We start from the raw sequence: 19,501 nt of genomic DNA on the forward strand, positions 1-19,501 counted from the left end.
CCTACAGTCAGACAGAAGAGGATCCCGTCCTATAGCCAGACAGGAGAGAACCCCCTTCTTACAGTCAGACAGGAGAGAACCCCCTTCTTACAGTCAGACAGGAGAGGACCCCTTCTTACAGTCAGACAGGAGAGGACCCCCTTCCTATGGTCAGACAGGAGAGGAAACCCTTCCTACAGTCAGACAGGAGAGGACACCCTTTCTACAGTCAGGAGAGGACCCCTTCTTCCAGTCAGACAGGAGAGGACCCCTTCCTACAGTCAGACAGGAGAGGATCCCTTCTTACAGTCAGACAGGAGGAGAGGACCCCTTCTTACAGTCAGACAGGAGGGAACCCCCTTTTTAGTCAGACAGGAGGAGACCCATTCTTCCAGTCAGACAGGAGAGGACCCCCTTCCTACAGTCAGACAGGAGAGGACCCATTCTTACAGTCAGACAACAGAGGACCCCTTCTTACAGTCAGACAACAGAGGACCCCTTCTTACAGTCAGACAACAGAGGACCCCTTCTTACAGTCAGACAACAGAGGACCCCTTCTTACAGTCAGACAGGAGAGGACCCCCTTCCTATGGTCAGACAGGAGAGGAAACCCTTCCTACAGTCAGACAGGAGAGGACACCCTTTCTACAGTCAGGAGAGGACCCCTTCTTCCAGTCAGACAGGAGAGGACCCCTTCCTACAGTCAGACAGGAGGAGAGGACCCCTTCTTACAGTCAGACAGGAGGGAACCCCCTTCTTAGTCAGACAGGAGGAGACCCATTCTTCCAGTCAGACAGGAGAGGACCCCCTTCCTACAGTCAGACAGGAGAGGACCCCTTCCTACAGTCAGACAGGAGAGGATCCCTTCTTACAGTCAGACAGGAGGAGAGGACCCCTTCTTACAGTCAGACAGGAGGGAACCCCCTTTTTAGTCAGACAGGAGGAGACCCATTCTTCCAGTCAGACAACAGAGGACCCCCTTCCTACAGTCAGACAGGAGAGGACCCATTCTTACAGTGAGACAGGAGAGGACCCCTTTCCTACACAGTCAGACAGAAGAAGACCCCCTTCTTACAGAGAGACAGAAGAGGACCCCCTTCTTACAGTGAGACAGGAGAGGACCCCTTTCCTACAGTCAGACAGGAGAAGACCCCCTTCTTACAGAGAGACAGGAGAAGACCCCCTTCTTACAGTCAGACAGGAGAGGACCCCTTCTAATAGACAGGAGAAGACCCCCTTCCTACAGTCAGACAGGAGAGGACCCCTTCTTACAGACAGGAGAGGACCCATTCTTACAGTCAGACAACAGAGGACCCCTTCTTACAGTCAGACAGGAGAGGACCCCCTTCCTACAGTCAGACAGGAGAGGACCCCTTCTTACAGTCAGACAGGAGGGAACCCCCTTCTTAGTCAGACAGGAGACCCATTCTTCCAGTCAGACAGGAGAGGACCCCCTTCCTACAGTCAGACAGGAGAGGACCCCTTCTTACAGTGAGACAGAAGAGGACCCCCTTCTTACAGTGAGACAGGAGAGGACCCCTTCTAATAGACAGGAGAAGACCCCCTTCCTACAGTCAGACAGGAGAGGACCCCTTCTTACAGTCAGACAGGAGAGGACCCCTTCTAATAGACAGGAGAGGACCCCCTTCTTACAGTCAGACAGGAGAGGACCCTTTCTTACAGACAGGAGAGGACCCCCTTTCTACAGTCAGACAGGAGAAGACCCCCTTCTTACAGTCAGACAGGAGAGGACCCCTTCTTACAGTCAGACAGGAGAGGACCCCCTTCCTATGGTCAGACAGGAGAGGACACCCTTTCTACAGTCAGGAGAGGACCCCTTCTTCCAGTCAGACAGGAGAGGACCCCTTCCTACAGTCAGACAGGAGAGGATCCCTTCTTACAGTCAGACAGGAGGAGAGGACCCCTTCTTACAGTCAGACAGGAGGGAACCCCCTTTTTAGTCAGACAGGAGGAGACCCATTCTTCCAGTCAGACAGGAGAGGACCCCCTTCCTACAGTCAGACAGGAGAGGACCCATTCTTACAGTCAGACAACAGAGGACCCCTTCTTACAGTCAGACAGGAGCGGACCCCTTCTTACAGCGAGACAGGAGAGGACCCCTTTCCTACAGTCAGACAGGAGAAGACCCCCTTCTTACAGTGAGACAGGAGAGGACCCCTTCTAATAGACAGGAGAAGACCCCCTTCCTACAGTCAGACAGGAGAGGACCCCTTCTTACAGACAGGAGAGGACCCATTCTTACAGTCAGACAACAGAGGACCCCTTCTTACAGACAGGAGAGGACCCCCTTCCTACAGTCAGACAGGAGAGGACCCCTTCTTACAGTCAGACAGGAGGGAACCCCCTTCTTAGTCAGACAGGAGGAGACCCATTCTTCCAGTCAGACAGGAGAGGACCCCCTTCCTACAGTCAGACAGGAGAAGACCCCTTCTTACAGTGAGACAGAAGAGGACCCCCTTCTTACAGTGAGACAGGAGAGGACCCCCTCTAATAGACAGGAGAAGACCCCCTTCCTACAGTCAGACAGGAGAGGACCCCTTCTTACAGTCAGACAGGAGAGGACCCCTTCTAATAGACAGGAGAGGACCCCCTTCTTACAGTCAGACAGGAGAGGACCCTTTCTTACAGACAGGAGAGGACCCCCTTTCTACAGTCAGACAGGAGAAGACCCCCTTCCTACAGTCAGACAGGAGAGGACCCCCTTCCTACAGTGAGACAGGAGAGGACCCCCTTCTTACAGTGAGACAGGAGAGGACCCTTTCTTACAGTCAGACAGGAGAAGACCCCCTCTTACAGTCAGACAGGAGAGGACCCCTTCTAATAGACAGGAGAAGACCCCTTCTTACAGTCAGACAGGAGAGGACCCCTTCTAATAGACAGGAGAGGACCCCCTTCTTACAGTCAGACAGGAGAGGACCCTTTCTTACAGACAGGAGAGGACCCCCTTTCTACAGTCAGACAGGAGAAGACCCCCTTCCTACAGTCAGACAGGAGAGGACCCCCTTCCTACAGTCAGACAGGAGAGGACCCCCTTCTTACAGTGAGACAGGAGAGGACCCTTTCTTACAGTCAGACAGGAGAAGACCCCCTCTTACAGTCAGACAGGAGAGGACCCCTTCTTACAGTGAGACAGGAGAGGACCCCTTTCCTACAGTCAGACAGGAGAAGACCCCCTTCTTACAGAGAGACAGAAGAGGACCCCCTTCTTACAGTGAGACAGGAGAGGACCCCTTTCCTACAGTCAGACAGGAGAAGACCCCCTTCTTACAGTGAGACAGGAGAGGACCCCTTCTTACAGACAGGAGAGGACCCATTCTTACAGTCAGACAACAGAGGACCCCTTCTTACAGTCAGACAGGAGAGGACCCCCTTCCTACAGTCAGACAGGAGAGGACCCCTTCTTACAGTCAGACAGGAGGGAACCCCCTTCTTAGTCAGACAGGAGGAGACCCATTCTTCCAGTCAGACAGGAGAGGACCCCCTTCCTACAGTCAGACAGGAGAGGACCCCTTCTTACAGTGAGACAGAAGAGGACCCCCTTCTTACAGTGAGACAGGAGAGGACCCCTTCTAAGACAGGAGAAGACCCCCTTCCTACAGTCAGACAGGAGAGGACCCCTTCTTACAGTCAGACAGGAGAGGACCCCTTCTAATAGACAGGAGAGGACCCCCTTCTTACAGTCAGACAGGAGAGGACCCCTTCTTACAGTCAGACAGGAGAGGACCCTTTCTTACAGACAGGAGAGGACCCCCTTTCTACAGTCAGACAGGAGAAGACCCCCTTCCTACAGTCAGACAGGAGAGGACCCCCTTCTTACAGTGAGACAGGAGAGGACCCTTTCTTACAGTCAGACAGGAGAAGACCCCCTCTTACAGTCAGACAGGAGAGGACCCCCTTCCTACAGTCAGACAGGAGAGGACCCCCTCTTACAGTCAGACAGAAGACCCCCTTCCTACAGTCAGACAGGAGAAGACCCCCTCTTACAGTCAGACAGGAGAGGACCCCCTTCCTACAGTCAGACAGAAGACCCCCTTCCTACAGACAGGAGAGGACCCCCTCTTACAGTCAGACAGAAGACCCCCTTCCTACAGTCAGACAGGAGAAGACCCCCTCTTACAGTCAGACAGAAGAGGACCCCCTTCCTACAGTCAGACAGAAGACCCCCTCTTACAGTCAGACAGGAGAAGACCCCCTTCCTACAGTCAGACAGGAGAAGACCCCCTTCCTACAGTCAGACAGGAGAAGACCCCCTTCCTACAGTCAGACAGGAGAGGACCCCCTTCCTACAGTCAGACAGGAGAAGACCCCCTTCCTACAGTCAGACAGGAGAGGACCCCCTTCCTACAGTCAGACAGGAGAAGACCCCCTTCCTACAGTCAGACAGGAGAAGACCCCCTTCCTACAGTCAGACAGGAGAGGACCCCCTTCCTACAGTCAGACAGGAGAAGACCCCCTTCCTACAGTCAGACAGGAGAAGACCCCCTTCCTACAGTCAGACAGGAGAAGACCCCCTTCCTACAGTCAGACAGGAGAGGACCCCCTTCCTACAGTCAGACAGGAGAAGACCCCCTTCCTACAGTCAGACAGGAGAGGACCCCCTTCCTACAGTCAGACAGGAGAGGGCCTTTTGAAGTGTTTCTATTGTCAGAACCCTGAATGTGCGATGACGACACGAGACCGGTGACAAGTAAATAAATACGTACGATTCTGGTCCATTCATTTACATAACGTGACGATTAAAGAATTTACAGGAATGGATGTTTTTTTCCCCAAAATAGCGATGTTCTAACCAGCAGAAAAGCATCTAAAGCCAAGCATTGATAAATATAGGACGGCTGTCTGTAATTTACCGGTAACAGGATACTGCGTGAAGGCAGAAATCAGCGAGAGCTTCAGGATATTCTGAAAGTCATCCGTGCTTTTTAAAGACCAGACTCTGGCCCATTCCCATTAGTTATGGCGATAGTGTGCTGGGAACACTGGTTGTCATGTACACTGTACAGAACGGCCTAGAACAGGTGCGGGGTCGGCTCAGGGGTACCGCGGACCCTAAAGGTTTATTCAGATGTCGTGATCTGGTGATTTTAGTCGCAGTGTTTCATAACTCAGCAATAACACTGCAATATGAAATCATGGAGAAAGCCTGCGATGTACAAATAAACTGTGAGGGCGATACGGGGGGGGGGTCTCCTCTCTAGACCAGAGGACCCTTCCCACTGAACAATCATCTGGCAGTGGACCCTTCCCAGCGACCAGTCATCCATCAATGGATCAGTCCCAGTGACCAATCATTCATCAATGGATCAGTCCCAACGACCAATCACCCAGGAGAAATCTGTAACAATTGTTAATCATTTAACTGCCATTGCTGCTGAGTGGCTGCGTCTGCGTGGGGAGCTGCGTCTGCAAGGGGAGCCGCGTCTGCGTGGGGAGCCGCGTCTGCGTGGGGAGCTGCGTCTGCGTGGGGAGCTGCGCCTGTGGGTGTCTCTCCCTGTGCAGTATTGTGCCAGCAGTGGCCACCACACAGCAGTACTCTTGATAGAGTAGGGACCCACTTCAGAGGTCGCTGTGACGTGGCAGGGGGCTTATGGACTTTGATCAATATGATAATTAAGAAGTCTGTGTTCCGTTTTGAGACATTCCGCTTCTCTACAGTAGCTCAATGTATAACATTTGGACGTGTGGTCCATGACTTCTTTTCCTACACTTATGGTTTGCGCCCTGTAAACTCATACACCTGCATTATACCAAGATGCGATCACCAGATCACTAGTCTTCTCTGACTTACGGGAGGTCTTCCAGCTTGGAGGCTTCATGTTTTGGGTCCAGCAGATCGTAGCCGCACTCGTTGTATATCTCCAGGTAGGAGATGAGCACTGTGTAGACTTTACTGCCAGCCTGGAGAAAATATACAGCTAGATGTATTACACCTGTGCGGACACAAAGTAGTAATGTTACTGGAGACCATATCCCACCTTCTGCAGAGCCTCGAATATGAAGGACAAGGTCCTGGGGATGATCCCTCGGTCGCTGTAACGCTCGGCTCCTCCAGTGATGGTGAAGGTCTTACCACTGCCGGTTTGTCCGTAGGCAAATATGGTGCCATTGTAGCCGGTGAGCACGCTGTCAGAAGAGAGGAAGCAGCACATGTACCCCATTATCAGAATACTAGAAGCTCGGTCTCCATCGCCAATAACATCATGTTAGGAGACCACATGCAGTGTATATGCCGGGAAAAGCTCCCAGTGCAAACGCCAAACATATCCATAGGGCACAAACAAAAGGTTTTAACCTATTTGGTTGCAGTATACAATAGAGTACTGGTCAACAGTTTGGACACCCCTGTCCATTCAATGGATTTCCTTGTTCTTACTGGAATGTGCACATTGTAGATTCAGACAGAAGGCGGTAAAACCACAAAGGACACAAACAGATGGACACTTGTCAATCACTTGTGAACAAATCAGAAATGGTAGATGTTTTCTTCTACCCCGTTACTCAGATGACAGCGTTACGCCCCATCGGTAGCTTCATCAGGCACCACCTGCAATGGCTTCCAGTAGTCATGAGGGATTTCCTGGAGGCACTGAGTGCTTTGTCCGCTGCTTTACCTTCACGCTAAATCCAACTCATCCCAAATAATCTCCATCGGGTTGAAGTCAATGATTGTGGCAGCCATATCCTCTGACGCAGCCTCCATCCCGCTCTTGTTCAGTAACATCTCCCTTACGTTGCCTGGAGGCCATTGATGTGTTAGAACACAGATGATGCTCCGGAGCACAAACCAGACTGGACAGCGGTGGCTGCAGAGCGCTGTGGGGCGTGCTAGGTAATGTGCCTTGTATTTGGAGGAAATCACCACCAGTGTCCCCAGCAGAGACCGCCCCACCACCATCAGTGCTCATCCTCATACAGATGTCCACTAATCTAATGTCCAGTCTTTGTGTTACTCGGTCTAAACAAGTCTCTTCTTGTTTGCAGTCCTCAGTAGTTGCTTCTCTGCAGCAATTTGACCACTAAGTTCTTGTTTCTTGAAGTCTCCTCTGGAAGCTGATGTGGACATGTCTGCTACTTGATATCTGTGTATCATTTACCAGGGCTGTTATCTAAGGTGCTGTCAATTTGTGGTATCTAAGGTTGGCAACTCTGATGAACTTATCCTCTGCAGCAGAAGTCATGTTTAGTCTTCATGGGGCGGTCCTCATGACAGCCAATTTCATTATAACAATTGTTGGTTTTCATAACTGTACTTAAAGATCTTCAAGGTTCTAGCAATTTTCCAGATTTGCTGACCTTCATGTCTCCCAGTAATAATGGACTGCGGATTCTCTGTACTTGGTGGTGCACTCCTTGCCATATTCTGGGCTTAGAACAGTTGTGGAATAGGCTCAGCACTATACGGACACTGCCCCTGCAAAAAACCCAGATGGTCACAGACACTTGGTGAAGGCCGGCGATTCCACAAATGAACTGTTAATTAGGTGACCTGATAACTGGAGCCATTCCAGATAATGACCTGATGAAGCTGCGGAGCGAACGAGGAATATAAGGTGAAACAGATGGTCTGGTTTGTTTCTAACACGTTTTTTACCACTTCCTTCCGTATGTGGGCATCCTGTATAGTTCTGCTGCCTTCAGTCCGAATTTACAATGAGCATCTGCCAACAAAAACAAGACAAATATATATACATATACAAGGCAGAACTCAGAACAAGTGTTGTCATGAGGACAGCAATGTTTCGTCAGGCCCGTTACCCCAGTATAAAACATTTCAGAAGCCAACGGCAGGAGTCTTCATCCTCTCAGCAGAGTCCACCACCCAGAGCGCCCTACGAAGGAACACGGGGCGAACGCTGCATATGTCACAGGATAGATTCAGAAATGTGACTAAATGCAACGTGTTCTCAGCCCATATGTAATATACAAGTTATACACGAGAGATGACAGAAGCGGCTCCGGGGTCACCGGGTCCATCCTAGCGGGAACATAGCAGAGGAGATATAAGGATGGGAATATACAGATCACTGCCCCCATGGTCAACACTAAAGCACATCACTGATGAAAAAGGGAGATTGTACGGATGTCCCCCCCCGTTTATTAATGACAGAAATAACTTGAATCTGACAAAAGTAATAAATCAAAAATCTATGAAAATGAACAAATGAAAGTCAGACATTGCTTTTCAACCATGCTGCCACAGAATTAAAAAAAAAAAAAAATAATAGTCATGAAATTAACTTTCCTCGTCAGAGGATGACCTGCCCGGCCGTCACTGGCAGGTGTCGGGCGTCATTAGCAGGTGTCGGGCACCGGACCGTCATTAGCAGGGGTCGGGCACCGGATCGTCATCAGCAGGTGTCGGGCACCGGACCGTCATCAGCAGGTGTCGGGCACCGGACCGTCATCAGCAGGTGTCGGGCACCGGACCGTCATCAGCAGGTGTCGGGCACCGGACCGTCATCAGCAGGTGTCGGGCACCGGACCGTCATCAGCAGGTGTCGGGCACCGGACCGTCATTAGCAGGTGTCGGGCAACGGACTGTCATTAGCAGGTGTTGGGCGTCATTAGCAGGTGTCGGGCACCGGACAGTCATTAGCAGGTGTCGGGCACCGGACAGTCATTAGCAGGTGTCGGGCACCGGACTGTCATTAGCAGGTGTCGGGCACCGGACAGTCATTAGCAGGTGTCGGGCACCGGACAGTCATTAGCAGGTGTCGGGCACCGGACAGTCATTAGCAGGTGTCGGGCACCGGACAGTCATTAGCAGGTGTCGGGCACCGGACAGTCATTAGCAGGTGTCGGGCACCGGACTGTCATTAGCAGGTGTCGGGCACCGGACTGTCATTAGCAGGTGTCGGGCGTCATTAGCAGGTGTCGGGCGTCATTAGCAGGTGTCGGGCGTCATTAGCAGGTGTCGGGCGTCATTAGCAGGTGTCGGGCGTCATTAGCAGGTGTCAGGCACCAGACCGTCATTAGCAGGTGTCGGGCGTCATTAGCAGGTGTCGGGCACCGGACTGTCATTAGCAGGTGTCGGGCGTCATTAGCAGGTGTCGGGCGTCATTAGCAGGTGTCGGGCGTCATTAGCAGGTGTCAGGCACCCATCCTACTCATATGAACAGGACAAATTGACAATAACTACCAATTGCGCTCTGGTCGGTGGGTTAAGACACGACCTCCTGTGACCGCTCACTTTCCAACGTGGTGTCGGACCACCTCCTGAATTTCAGGTGACTAAAACGTAGTTTCCCATATTGATTTAAATCCAATGACTTCGGCTCCGGAGTGTAATGGATCCAATATACCGGGATCCACTACACCACCGAGGCTGCACAGCAGAGCTAGACGTGCGCAGAATCCCAGAGTGTAACGGATCCGATATACCGGGATCCACTACACCACTGTGGCTGCACAGCAGAGCTAATCATGCACAGAATCCCAGAGTGTAACGGATCCGATATACCGGGATCCACTACACCACCGAGGCTGCACAGCAGAGCTAGACGTGCACAGAATCCCAGAGTGTAACGGATCCGATATACCGGGATCCACTACACCACTGTGGCTGCACAGGAGAGCTAGTCGTGCACAGAATCCCAGAGTGTAACGGATCCGATATACCGGGATCCACTACACCACCGAGGCTGCACAGCAGAGCTAATCATGCACAGAATCCCAGAGTGTAACGGATCCGATATACCGGGATCCACTACACCACTGTGGCTGCACAGGAGAGCTAGTCGTGCACAGAATCCCAGAGTGTAACGGATCCGATATACCGGGATCCACTACACCACCGAGGCTGCACAACAGAGCTAATCATGCACAGAATCCCAGAGTGTAACGGATCCGATATACCGGGATCCACTACACCACTGTGGCTGCACAGGAGAGCTAGTCGTGCACAGAATCCCAGAGTGTAATGGATCCGATATACCGGGATCCACTACACCACCGAGGCTGCACAGCAGAGCTAGACGTGCACAGAATCCCAGAGTGTAACGGATCCGATATACCGGGATCCACTACACCACCGAGGCTGCACAGCAGAGCTAGTCGTGCGCAGAATCCCAGAGTGTAACGGATCCGATATACCGGGATCCACTACACCACCGAGGCTGCACAGGAGAGCTAGACGTGCGCAGAATCCCGGCCTTGGATGGAAATTTGGGATCTGAAGTCAGAGGCAACAGGACACCAGCAGAATTACGGAGAAAAAGAAGATGTGCAGGAAGCAGGCGGATTTCTGAGTGCGATGGTCCCTTCTTCCCTCCGCTCACGAGACAACGTGGAACAGTACAGCAGCCAGACAGGGAACCACCTGGTGTGAATTTAGGGCTGTGCTGCAATGCATTACCGTCCTGGACCCTTATATTGCAACATAAAAAATAATTGCGCCTTTTGTGTGGAGACGCTCCTCGAAGTTGGTCCAAGACACCGGCGTCTGAGAAGCTGCTGTGACAATGGCTGAAAGCGCGCAGCTTGTTTGGATCACGGAAAATTTCCATTTGTGATCGCCAGAGCCGAGATCCAAAAGCTGGGAGTCGTGCAAAGTCCCCCCCGTACCCGGCTCCATTAGACAGGACAAATATGCCGGACCCCGACTAATAAAGAGAAGAAAAGGAAGGCGAGAAAACACTGACAGATCTGTGGCAGCGCCGACAACGCAGGGCAGCGCACCAAGGAATCCGCGCGCGCGGGCCAGCGCTCCGTGGATGAAGCGTGACACATTCACCAGATATTAATAGGAAAAGCTCCGAAGACGTCCGGTTTCCGGGATTTAGTAGGGACGTGCGGGGGATTTGCAGCATGGAGGCTGTATAAATAGGGCCGCGTCACAAGTGGAAATTCTCCTGCTTTATTTATACAGAGGCGCTGTGGACATAATGAATCATCCCGCCATAGCGTCCATGTTACCACGGGGCGTGCTGACCCAATTAACCCATTACTGCCGCGGCCCTGGCAGGATGACCCGGGGATCAGAGGTAACCACTTAGGTGCTGGGACGGTATCACCGCTGCCATAGACTCTCCAGGTGATTGACACTGCACAACTGAAAAGTCTAACACATCTCTGCTTGCTGTCACTGAATGGATGAAAACTGATTGGATACTTCGGACAGCTGAGGGTTTGTTACACTGACATGTAAACTAAGTAATCTCAGGAGCTGAGCACATCCGCAGCACAAATCTCTCTACGGTCAGAGACAGGTTAATCACCGACGGCTCCTGCCTGGATCATCACTTTGGGCCCAGGAAAGGTATCCAACGGGGGCCAAGGGCAATGACCGTCAACACACCAGCCTGGGCCGCCAGTAGACGGATCTTTGGGCGGCTCTCTGTAAGCCGATATTATTTTGGGGTCATCTATAGTTATGGCATTAGTATCTCCACATCCGAGCACGTTGGGCATCGTGGTGGGCACAGAATTAGGATCGACAGCAAGAGGAAAATTGGATTGGAGGAAGTGTCATGGCGGTCTGGGCTGGATGAAGACAATAAACAAAGAGAACACCCCAACATGTCATTGCAGAGTGCCCTGCTGATGATCGGGGATGGATACTCGTACAGGTACTTGTTAAATCTCTGCAGAAAGAGGATATTAAACTCCTAAAAAACACAAACCTACCCCCTACAGGACCAAATTGGTGCCAATTAAATGTCAATACCCTTCCATAACAACAGTAGACCTCCGCCACTGGAAGGTTCCCTACCCCTTCTCCATATTATGAATATGCCTTTAAGAGCCGATCTTCTGCTTCCATTTTTAGCATTATGTGACCTCAAAAAATAAGACGTCTTCATCCCCGCGCCTCTGCAACGCAGCTAGTGAGGAAAAGAGGCCAGAGACGTTGTGTCCTGGTGAGCGGCTGGTTACACGGCAGCTGGGGTGCGTCACAACACAGCTGTGTGCACAACGGACAAGGAACAACCAGAGCGCCGCACGGATGTCAGCGCAGGCCAGGAACCAGGGTCCTCCACACCACAGGTGATGGGGCACGGGGGATCACAGTGCGGGGCGCCGGGGCACGGGGGATCACAGTGCGGGGCGCCGGGGTCACGGGGGATCACAGTGCGGGGCGCCGGGGCACGGGGGATCACAGTGCGGGGCGCCGGGGCACGGGGGATCACAGTGCGGGGCGCCGGGACACGGGGGATCACAGTGCGGGGCGCCGGGACACGGGGGATCACTGTGCGGGGCGCCTGGACACGGGGGATCACTGTGCGGGGCGCCTGGACACGGGGGATCACTGTGCGGGGCGCCTGGACACGGGGGATCACTGTGCGGGGCGCCTGGACACGGGGGATCACTGTGCGGGGCGCCTGGACACGGGGGATCACTGTGCGGGGCGCCTGGACACGGGGGATCACAGTGCGGGGCGCCTGGACACGGGGGATCACAGTGCGGGGCGCCTGGACACGGGGGATCACAGTGCGGGGCGCCTGGACACGGGGGATCACAGTGCGGGGCGACGGGACACGGAGATCACAGTGCGGGGCGACGGGACACGGAGATCACAGTGCGGGGCGACGGGACACGGAGATCACAGTGCGGGGTGCCGAGGCACGGGGGATCAGTGCGGGGTGCCTCGGCACGGGGGATCACAGTGCAGGGAGATGGGACACGGGGATCACAGTGCGGGGTGACGAGGCACGGGGATCACAGTGCGGGGTGCCGAGGCACGGGGGATCACAGTGCGGGGTGCCGAGGCACGGGGGATCACAGTGCAGGGAGATGGGACACGGGGATCACAGTGCGGGGTGACGAGGCACGGGGATCACAGTGCGGGGTGCCGAGGCACGGGGGATCACAGTGCGGGGTGATGGGACACGGGGATCACAGTGCGGGGTGACGAGGCACGGGGATCACAGTGCGGGGTGACGAGGCACGGGGATCACAGTGCGGGGTGACGAGGCACGGGGATCACAGTGCAGGGAGATGGGACACGGGGATCACAGTGCGGGGTGACGGGACACGGGGATCACAATGTGGGGAATGACACCAAGGGCAGAAGCTGCTGCATCGGGGAGGGGGGCATGCCCAGCATGGTGCGGGTGCAAGAAGTGAACACCATGTTCAGAGGTTTAATGATGGCAGCAACAATGAGGTAGCTTATAGAAATACCCAAGAGCGGTGTTACCATGTGCCATATCTACAAAAACAGACAAAGCCTCCGTCCGCCATCATCTCAATGTTCATGCTGGTACGGTCTGTAGCCAGAAAAAAGTGCGTCCAGATCACCAAGTGTCACTAGTGGTCCACCATACGTCACATATATATTGGCAGCTTCCATCCCGCAATATACAACTGGCAAAGGGAGGAGCGACATTACACATCGTTCAGCCCTTAAAGAGATTGAAGAGCTGCGCCCCGAGGATGAGGAGGAGCGTGGTAACGTGCGACGCTTCCATACATCCTCAGCTTTAGGACACCAGCGATTCACATTTCACAAACGCGCCGATTCTGGCCGCTCAGCGCAAGATCTGATCCAAGAATCCGGGTCACGTCACAGAGAAGAGAAAACAATGTTCTTCTACAGAAAACAGTAACTCTGATCCTTGCACAAGACTTGAATCCCGTCCTGGACGGATAAGAGCAGCTAAACAGCCTGAAAAAACACCAGGAGGGCCGACGCCGGGAGTGACACGACCTGCTACCCCCCCCCCCCCCCGGTAATTCCAGCTGGTGGTACACGAACACCGGACCCTTTCCTTAGCTGATAATTCATACCCATCATCAGAGGAGATGGCCGATGTCAGGGGTCGGCAGCCCTTGATATTCCAGCTGGGGTGGAACTACAACTCCCACAATGTCTGGGGCTGTAGTTTCGCGATAGCTGAAGAGCTGCAGGTTGCTCATCTCTGAATGTAAGAACTTCCCTGAGTGGAGGGGACATGTCCAGGTGACAGGGTTTCTAGACCCACCTGTACCTGGAGGATTCGACTACTGATAAGCCAAACACGAGCCAGCCATGACATGGTACAAGAACGTCTGCAGCTCTCTCCGGCTACTTCATTGCTACAGCCGGGAGTCGATCGTCATCACCGCAGTCGTCTGGCACTGTCGACGTGAGAACGACACAGCTGTTGACAGATAAGCCCCATGTGCCCGTCCTGGGCGCTCGTCAGGCCTTTCGTGCGGCGTACTCTCACTTTGATCATTTTCCGCCTCTTGTTTGCCTATCGAGGTACGATCCAGATGCCCCATTAAAACGTCTCCGGGCCGGTTGGTACGTGAGATTTGGCTGCTCCTCACCGGCCTTGTGCTTTTCATCATGCTCTTTACTTTATCTCGGACACACTTGTGATAGGCGGCGCACGTTGGTGCAGAAACTCGACTCGTGCTGCAGCGACTTGTGCTACTTCTAATAGGACGCGCTTGTTCTGGGTTTATTGGAACAGGCAGAGCGTCCGTGTAACGCCAGGATAATATAAGTCCTGTCTGCGAGATCCACTCTGAAGGACATTCTGCAGCACAGGGGTCACTCCTGCTCCCTAAAGAACAGAGCGGAAGCAGAGGGGTCCTACCCTGGGTCAATTAGGACTTCTGAGGAATTATCCTCCAACGTAGGGGACCAATTTTTGTTTTTTTTTTATGTCCATGACACGGCACCAACAGGAGGGTGTAACGGCCTCCATAGGAGCAGGAAACATGGAGAAACAAAATAAAAGCGGTCTCCGTCCCTCCGGGTACAGAGGACACCGAAGAATAAGCACAAAACAGCCAGTGTCAAAAGCTAAGAGGCAGGACTGTTACCGGTAAGGTAATTAGCATCGAGTCCCAACACCTCAATAATGACCATGATAGGAGGAATGACAGATACACGTTACCGCTGCCTAAAAATCCTTATGGCATCGAGCAAATCATGATTGAAGAAAGTCGCCAGATGAGCCAGGAAGCCCCCGACAATCCTGATCCGCACAGCGCTCAATGCTGGGGCAGATATTAGATTTTGTACGGGGTCCCATAATTTCCAGCACAGTCTGAGGAGCAGTCACCAGTTCAGCCAGGAAGCCCCGGTCAATCCTGATCCACACAGCGCTGGATGGTTAGGGTCAATGCTGGATTTTGTATGGGGCCCCATTATTTCCAACAGTCTGCAGAGCAGTCACCAGATGAGCCGGACAATCCTGATCCGCACAGCGCTGGATGGTTAGGGTCAATGCTGGATTTTGTATGGGGCCCCGTTATTTCCAGCACAGTCTGCGGAGCAGTCACCAGATCAGCCAGGAAGCCCCAGACAATCCTGATCCGCACAGAGCTGGATGCTTAGGGTCAATGCTGGATTTTGAATGGGGCCCCGTTATTTCCAGCACAGTCTGAGGAGCAGTTACCAGATGAGCCGGACAATCCTGATCCGCACAGCGCTGGATGCTTAGGGCCGGTGTTGGATTGTGTACGGGGTCCCGTTATTTCCAGCACAGTCTGATGAGCAGATACCAGATGAGCCGGACAATCCTGATCCGCACAGCGCTGGATGCTTGGGGCCGGTGTTGGACTGTGCACGGGGTCCCGTTATTTCCAGCACGGTCTGAGGAGCAGATACCAGATGAGCCGGACAATCCTGATCCGCACAGCGCTGGATGCTTGGGGCCGGTGTTGGATTTTGCACGGGGTCCCGTTATTTCCAGCACAGTCTGAGGAGCAGTTACTAGATGAGCCGGACAATCCTGATCCGCACAGCGCTGGATGCTTGGGGCCGGTGTTGGATTTTGCACGGGGTCCCGTTATTTCCAGCACAGTCTGCGGAGCAGTTACCAGATGAGCCGGACAATCCTGATCTGCACAACGCTGGATGCTTGGGGCCGGTGTTGGATTTTGTACGGGGCCCCGTTATTTCCAGCATAGTCTGCGGAGCAGTTACCAGATGAGCCGGACAATCCTGATCTGCACAACGCTGGATGCTTGGGGCCGGTGTTGGATTTTGCACGGGGTCCCGTTATTTCCAGCATAGTCTGCGGAGCAGTTACCAGATGAGCCGGACAATCCTGATCCGCACAGCGCTGGATGCTTGGGGCCGGTGTTGGATTTTGCACGGGGTCCCGTTATTTCCAGCATAGTCTGCGGAGCAGTTACCAGATGAGCCGGACAATCCTGATACGCACAGCGCTGGATGCTTGGGGCCAGTGTTGGATTGTAAACAGGGTCCCGTTATTTCCAGCACAGTCTGCGGAGCAGTCACCAGATCAGCCAGGAAGCCCCGTACAATCCTGACCAGCACAGCGCTGGATGCTTGATTTTGTATGGGGTCCGTTATTATTTCCAGCACTGACAGCGGAGCAGTCACCTTACCTTTCTGCTACTGGTTTTGCGAGACGTTCAAATATGGCTTCCTGCTTTGTTTCTTGGTCGAAAGTCTCCTGAAACCTGCAAAATATCCAAGAATTAGGAACTTTTAGCACCTCTGAGTGTGAAACAGAGCTCGATTCATAACCCCAATATTTCTACAGCGATCCCCCCCAGCTCATAAACCATACACAGAATTAAACAAAGCCCCCCAGTGTTCTGCCGAAGCGCCGGCTTGTGCTATTATCAGTAAATTGATGGCTGAGATTAGTTCTGGGTAGTAAAAATCCACTGAAAAACATATCAATGTGGCATTTATATTGTTGGAGGGCCGATCCGCGCAGAGCCAGGTGCAGAGACGGCCCCTACTGCAGGGTGTACACAGCGTCTGATGGAGCAGGCCGAGGAAATGAAACACATGGCTGGGGGGTAGAATCCCACCACGTGCCTGAATATAAGCGGAGGGGGCGCTAGCTCAGGACATCACAAATTCACATAAGTGGAAAGTCCACAGATCTCAGCGCAAACACTGACAGACTGCAAGGAGGCCCAGGGAAACCGCGGGGGCCAAAGCTGCCCAGGGGAATGCTCGGAGGTTCAAGGGTGCCATGTTCCTGGAGTGGTGAATGAACTCATGGATAAATCCCTGGTGGTCTAGGTGGGGTGGGGGGTTGAATGCATTTATAGAGAGAAATCTGGTGGCTTACAGAGGGGTATACAGTGGCATGTAAAAGTTTGGGCACCCCTGGTCAAAATTACTGTTATTGTGACCAGTTAAGCAAGTTGAAGATGGAATGATCTCTAAAAGGGCTAAAGTTAAAGATGACACATTTTCTCTGTATTTTAGGCCAAAAAAATTATATATTGTCATTTTAAAAATTACAATAAGGAAAATAGGCCAATGCAAAAGTTTGGGCACCCTGCATAGTTAGTACCTAGTAGCACTCCCTTTTAAAAATATCACAGCTTGTAAACGCTTTTAGTAGCCAGCCAAGAGTCTTTCAATTCTTGTTTGATGGATTTTCCTTCATTCTTCCTTGGAAAATTCTTCCATTTCTGTGAGATTCCTGGGTCGTCTTGCATGCACTGCTATTTTGAGGGCTAGCCACAGATTATCAATGATGATCGAATCAGGGGACTGTGAGGGCCATTGAAAAACCTCCAGCTATCGCCTTTTGAGGTCGTCTATTGTTGATTTTGATGTGTGTGATCATTATCCATTTGTAGAAGCCATCCTGTTTTCAAATTCAGCTTTTTTACACATGGTGTTATGTTTGCATCAAGAATTTGTTGAAATTTCATTGAATCCATTCTTCCCTCTACCTGTGAAATGTTCCCTGTGCCATTGTCTGCAACACAACTCCATGATTGATCCATCCCTATGTTTAATGGTTGGAGAGATGTTCTTTTCCTGAAATTCTATGCAATTTTTTCTCTGCACATACCTTTGATCATTGCGACCAAAGAGTTTTATTTTAACTTCAACGATTCACAGGACTTGTTTCTAAAATGCATTGGGCTTGTTTAGATGTTCTTTTGCATATCTCTGATGCTGAATTTTATGGTGAGGGTGCAGGAGAGGTTTTCTTCTGATGACTCTTCCATGAAAGCCATATTTGATAAGGTGTCTCTGAACAGTAGAACAATTACCACAACGCCAGAATCTGCTAAATCTTTCTGAAGGTCTTTTGCAGTCAAGTGGGGGTTCTAATATGCCTTTCTAGCAATCCTACAAGCAGCTCTCTCTGAAATTTTGCTTGGCCTTCCAGACCTTATCTTGACCTCCACTGTTCCTGTAAACTGCTATTTCTGAATTACATATTGAACTGAGGAAAGGACAACTTGAAACCGCTTTGCTATCTTCTTATAGCCTTCTCCTGCTTTGGTTGCCTCCACCATTTTCATTTTCAGAGTGCTAGGCAGCTGCTTAAAAGAACCCATGGTGGCTGTTTTTTCGCACAAGGTTAGAGGAGGCTACGTGTTTCTAAACCTGTGGAATCTGCATCAGCTGGCCTTTCCTAACATTGAGGGTGAACAAGTCATAACCCTTACAGGCTAATTAAGGTCTGAAACCTTGGTCAAAGTTATCTGAGCACACAAATCTCCAAAGGTGCCCAAACTTTAGCATCGGACCATTTTTCTTTTTGTAATTTTTAAAATGTGAAAAAAATTACAATGTGTATTACTTTTTAGCCTAAAATACAAAACAAATGTATAATCTTTAACTTTAGGCCTTTTAGAGATCATTTTATCTTCAACTTGCTTAAGGCTGAGTTCACACGTGGCTTTTTTTCGCGTTTCCGCGGCGGTTTTGCCGCGAAAAATAAGCATCCCATGCATTCTTATGGGATTCCGCAATGCTGTGCTAATGCTGCGGTTTTTACCGCGGCGGAATCGCTTCGCGGTAAAAACCGCAGCATGCTCATTAATTTTGCGGAATCGCGGCGATCCCGCACCCATAGGAATGCATTGTTCCGCTTACTTCCCACATGTGGCTGTGCACACCATGCGGAAAGTAAGCAGAACAATTGCGGATGGTACCCACGGTCCGGAGGAAAGGAGACTGTCCTCCGGGCTTTGGGTACCATATCCCTGTAAAAAATAGAATTTAAAATAAAAAATATTGTTATTCTCACCTACCGGCGTCCCGCGCAGCCTTCCCGCCTCTCTCCACACTCTCGTTCCCAGTAATCCTTTGCGAAAATGCCCGCGATGGCATCCGTTCTCGCGGGATCGCGAAGTCTCGCGGTCATTGGCGTGACGTCATTGCGAATTACAGCGAGACATCGCGATCCCGCGAGAACTGACGTCATCACGGGCATTTTCGCAAAGGATTACTGGGAACGGGAGCGTGGAGAGAGGCGGGAAGGCTGCGCGGGACGTCGGAAGGTGAGAATAACACTATTTTTTTTTTACATTCTATCTTTTACTACTGATGCTGCATAGGCGGCCTCAGTAGTAAAAAGTTGGTCACACTTGTCAAACACTATGTTTGACGAGTGTGACCAACCTGTCAATCAGTTCTCCAAGCGATGCTACAGATCTCTTGGAAAACGCTAGCATTTTGCAAGCTAAATACGCTTGCAAAATGCTAGTTTTTCCGCGGGAAAATCGCTGGAATTTAAAATGCGATTTTGCCGCGGAATGGAATTCCGGAATTCTCGCGGTAATTTCCGCGAGAGTTCCGGTACGTGTGAACTTAGCCTAACTGTTCACA

The 19,501-nt window shown here is 51.8% G+C and overlaps 1 protein-coding gene across 1 annotated transcript in view; it reads right to left on the minus strand.

The window, feature by feature from the left end:
* KIF6 (kinesin family member 6) overlaps window positions 1-19,501 on the minus strand; it is a 171,604-nt gene that overhangs the window by 144,717 nt on the left and 7,386 nt on the right. Inside the window, exons 3-5 of the mRNA XM_073556291.1 lie at window positions 16,291-16,365; window positions 5,976-6,123; window positions 5,789-5,898 (exon numbers count right to left, since the gene is read on the minus strand). Of these exons, the coding sequence (XP_073412392.1) occupies window positions 5,789-5,898; window positions 5,976-6,123; window positions 16,291-16,365 (333 nt within the window). The remainder of the gene's footprint in view (window positions 1-5,788; window positions 5,899-5,975; window positions 6,124-16,290; window positions 16,366-19,501) is intronic.

Source organism: Dendrobates tinctorius, unplaced genomic scaffold (genome assembly GCF_039654945.1).
Source record: "Dendrobates tinctorius isolate UK_male_01 unplaced genomic scaffold, ASM3965494v1 ptg000232l, whole genome shotgun sequence".
Taxonomy (NCBI): domain Eukaryota; kingdom Metazoa; phylum Chordata; class Amphibia; order Anura; family Dendrobatidae; genus Dendrobates; species Dendrobates tinctorius.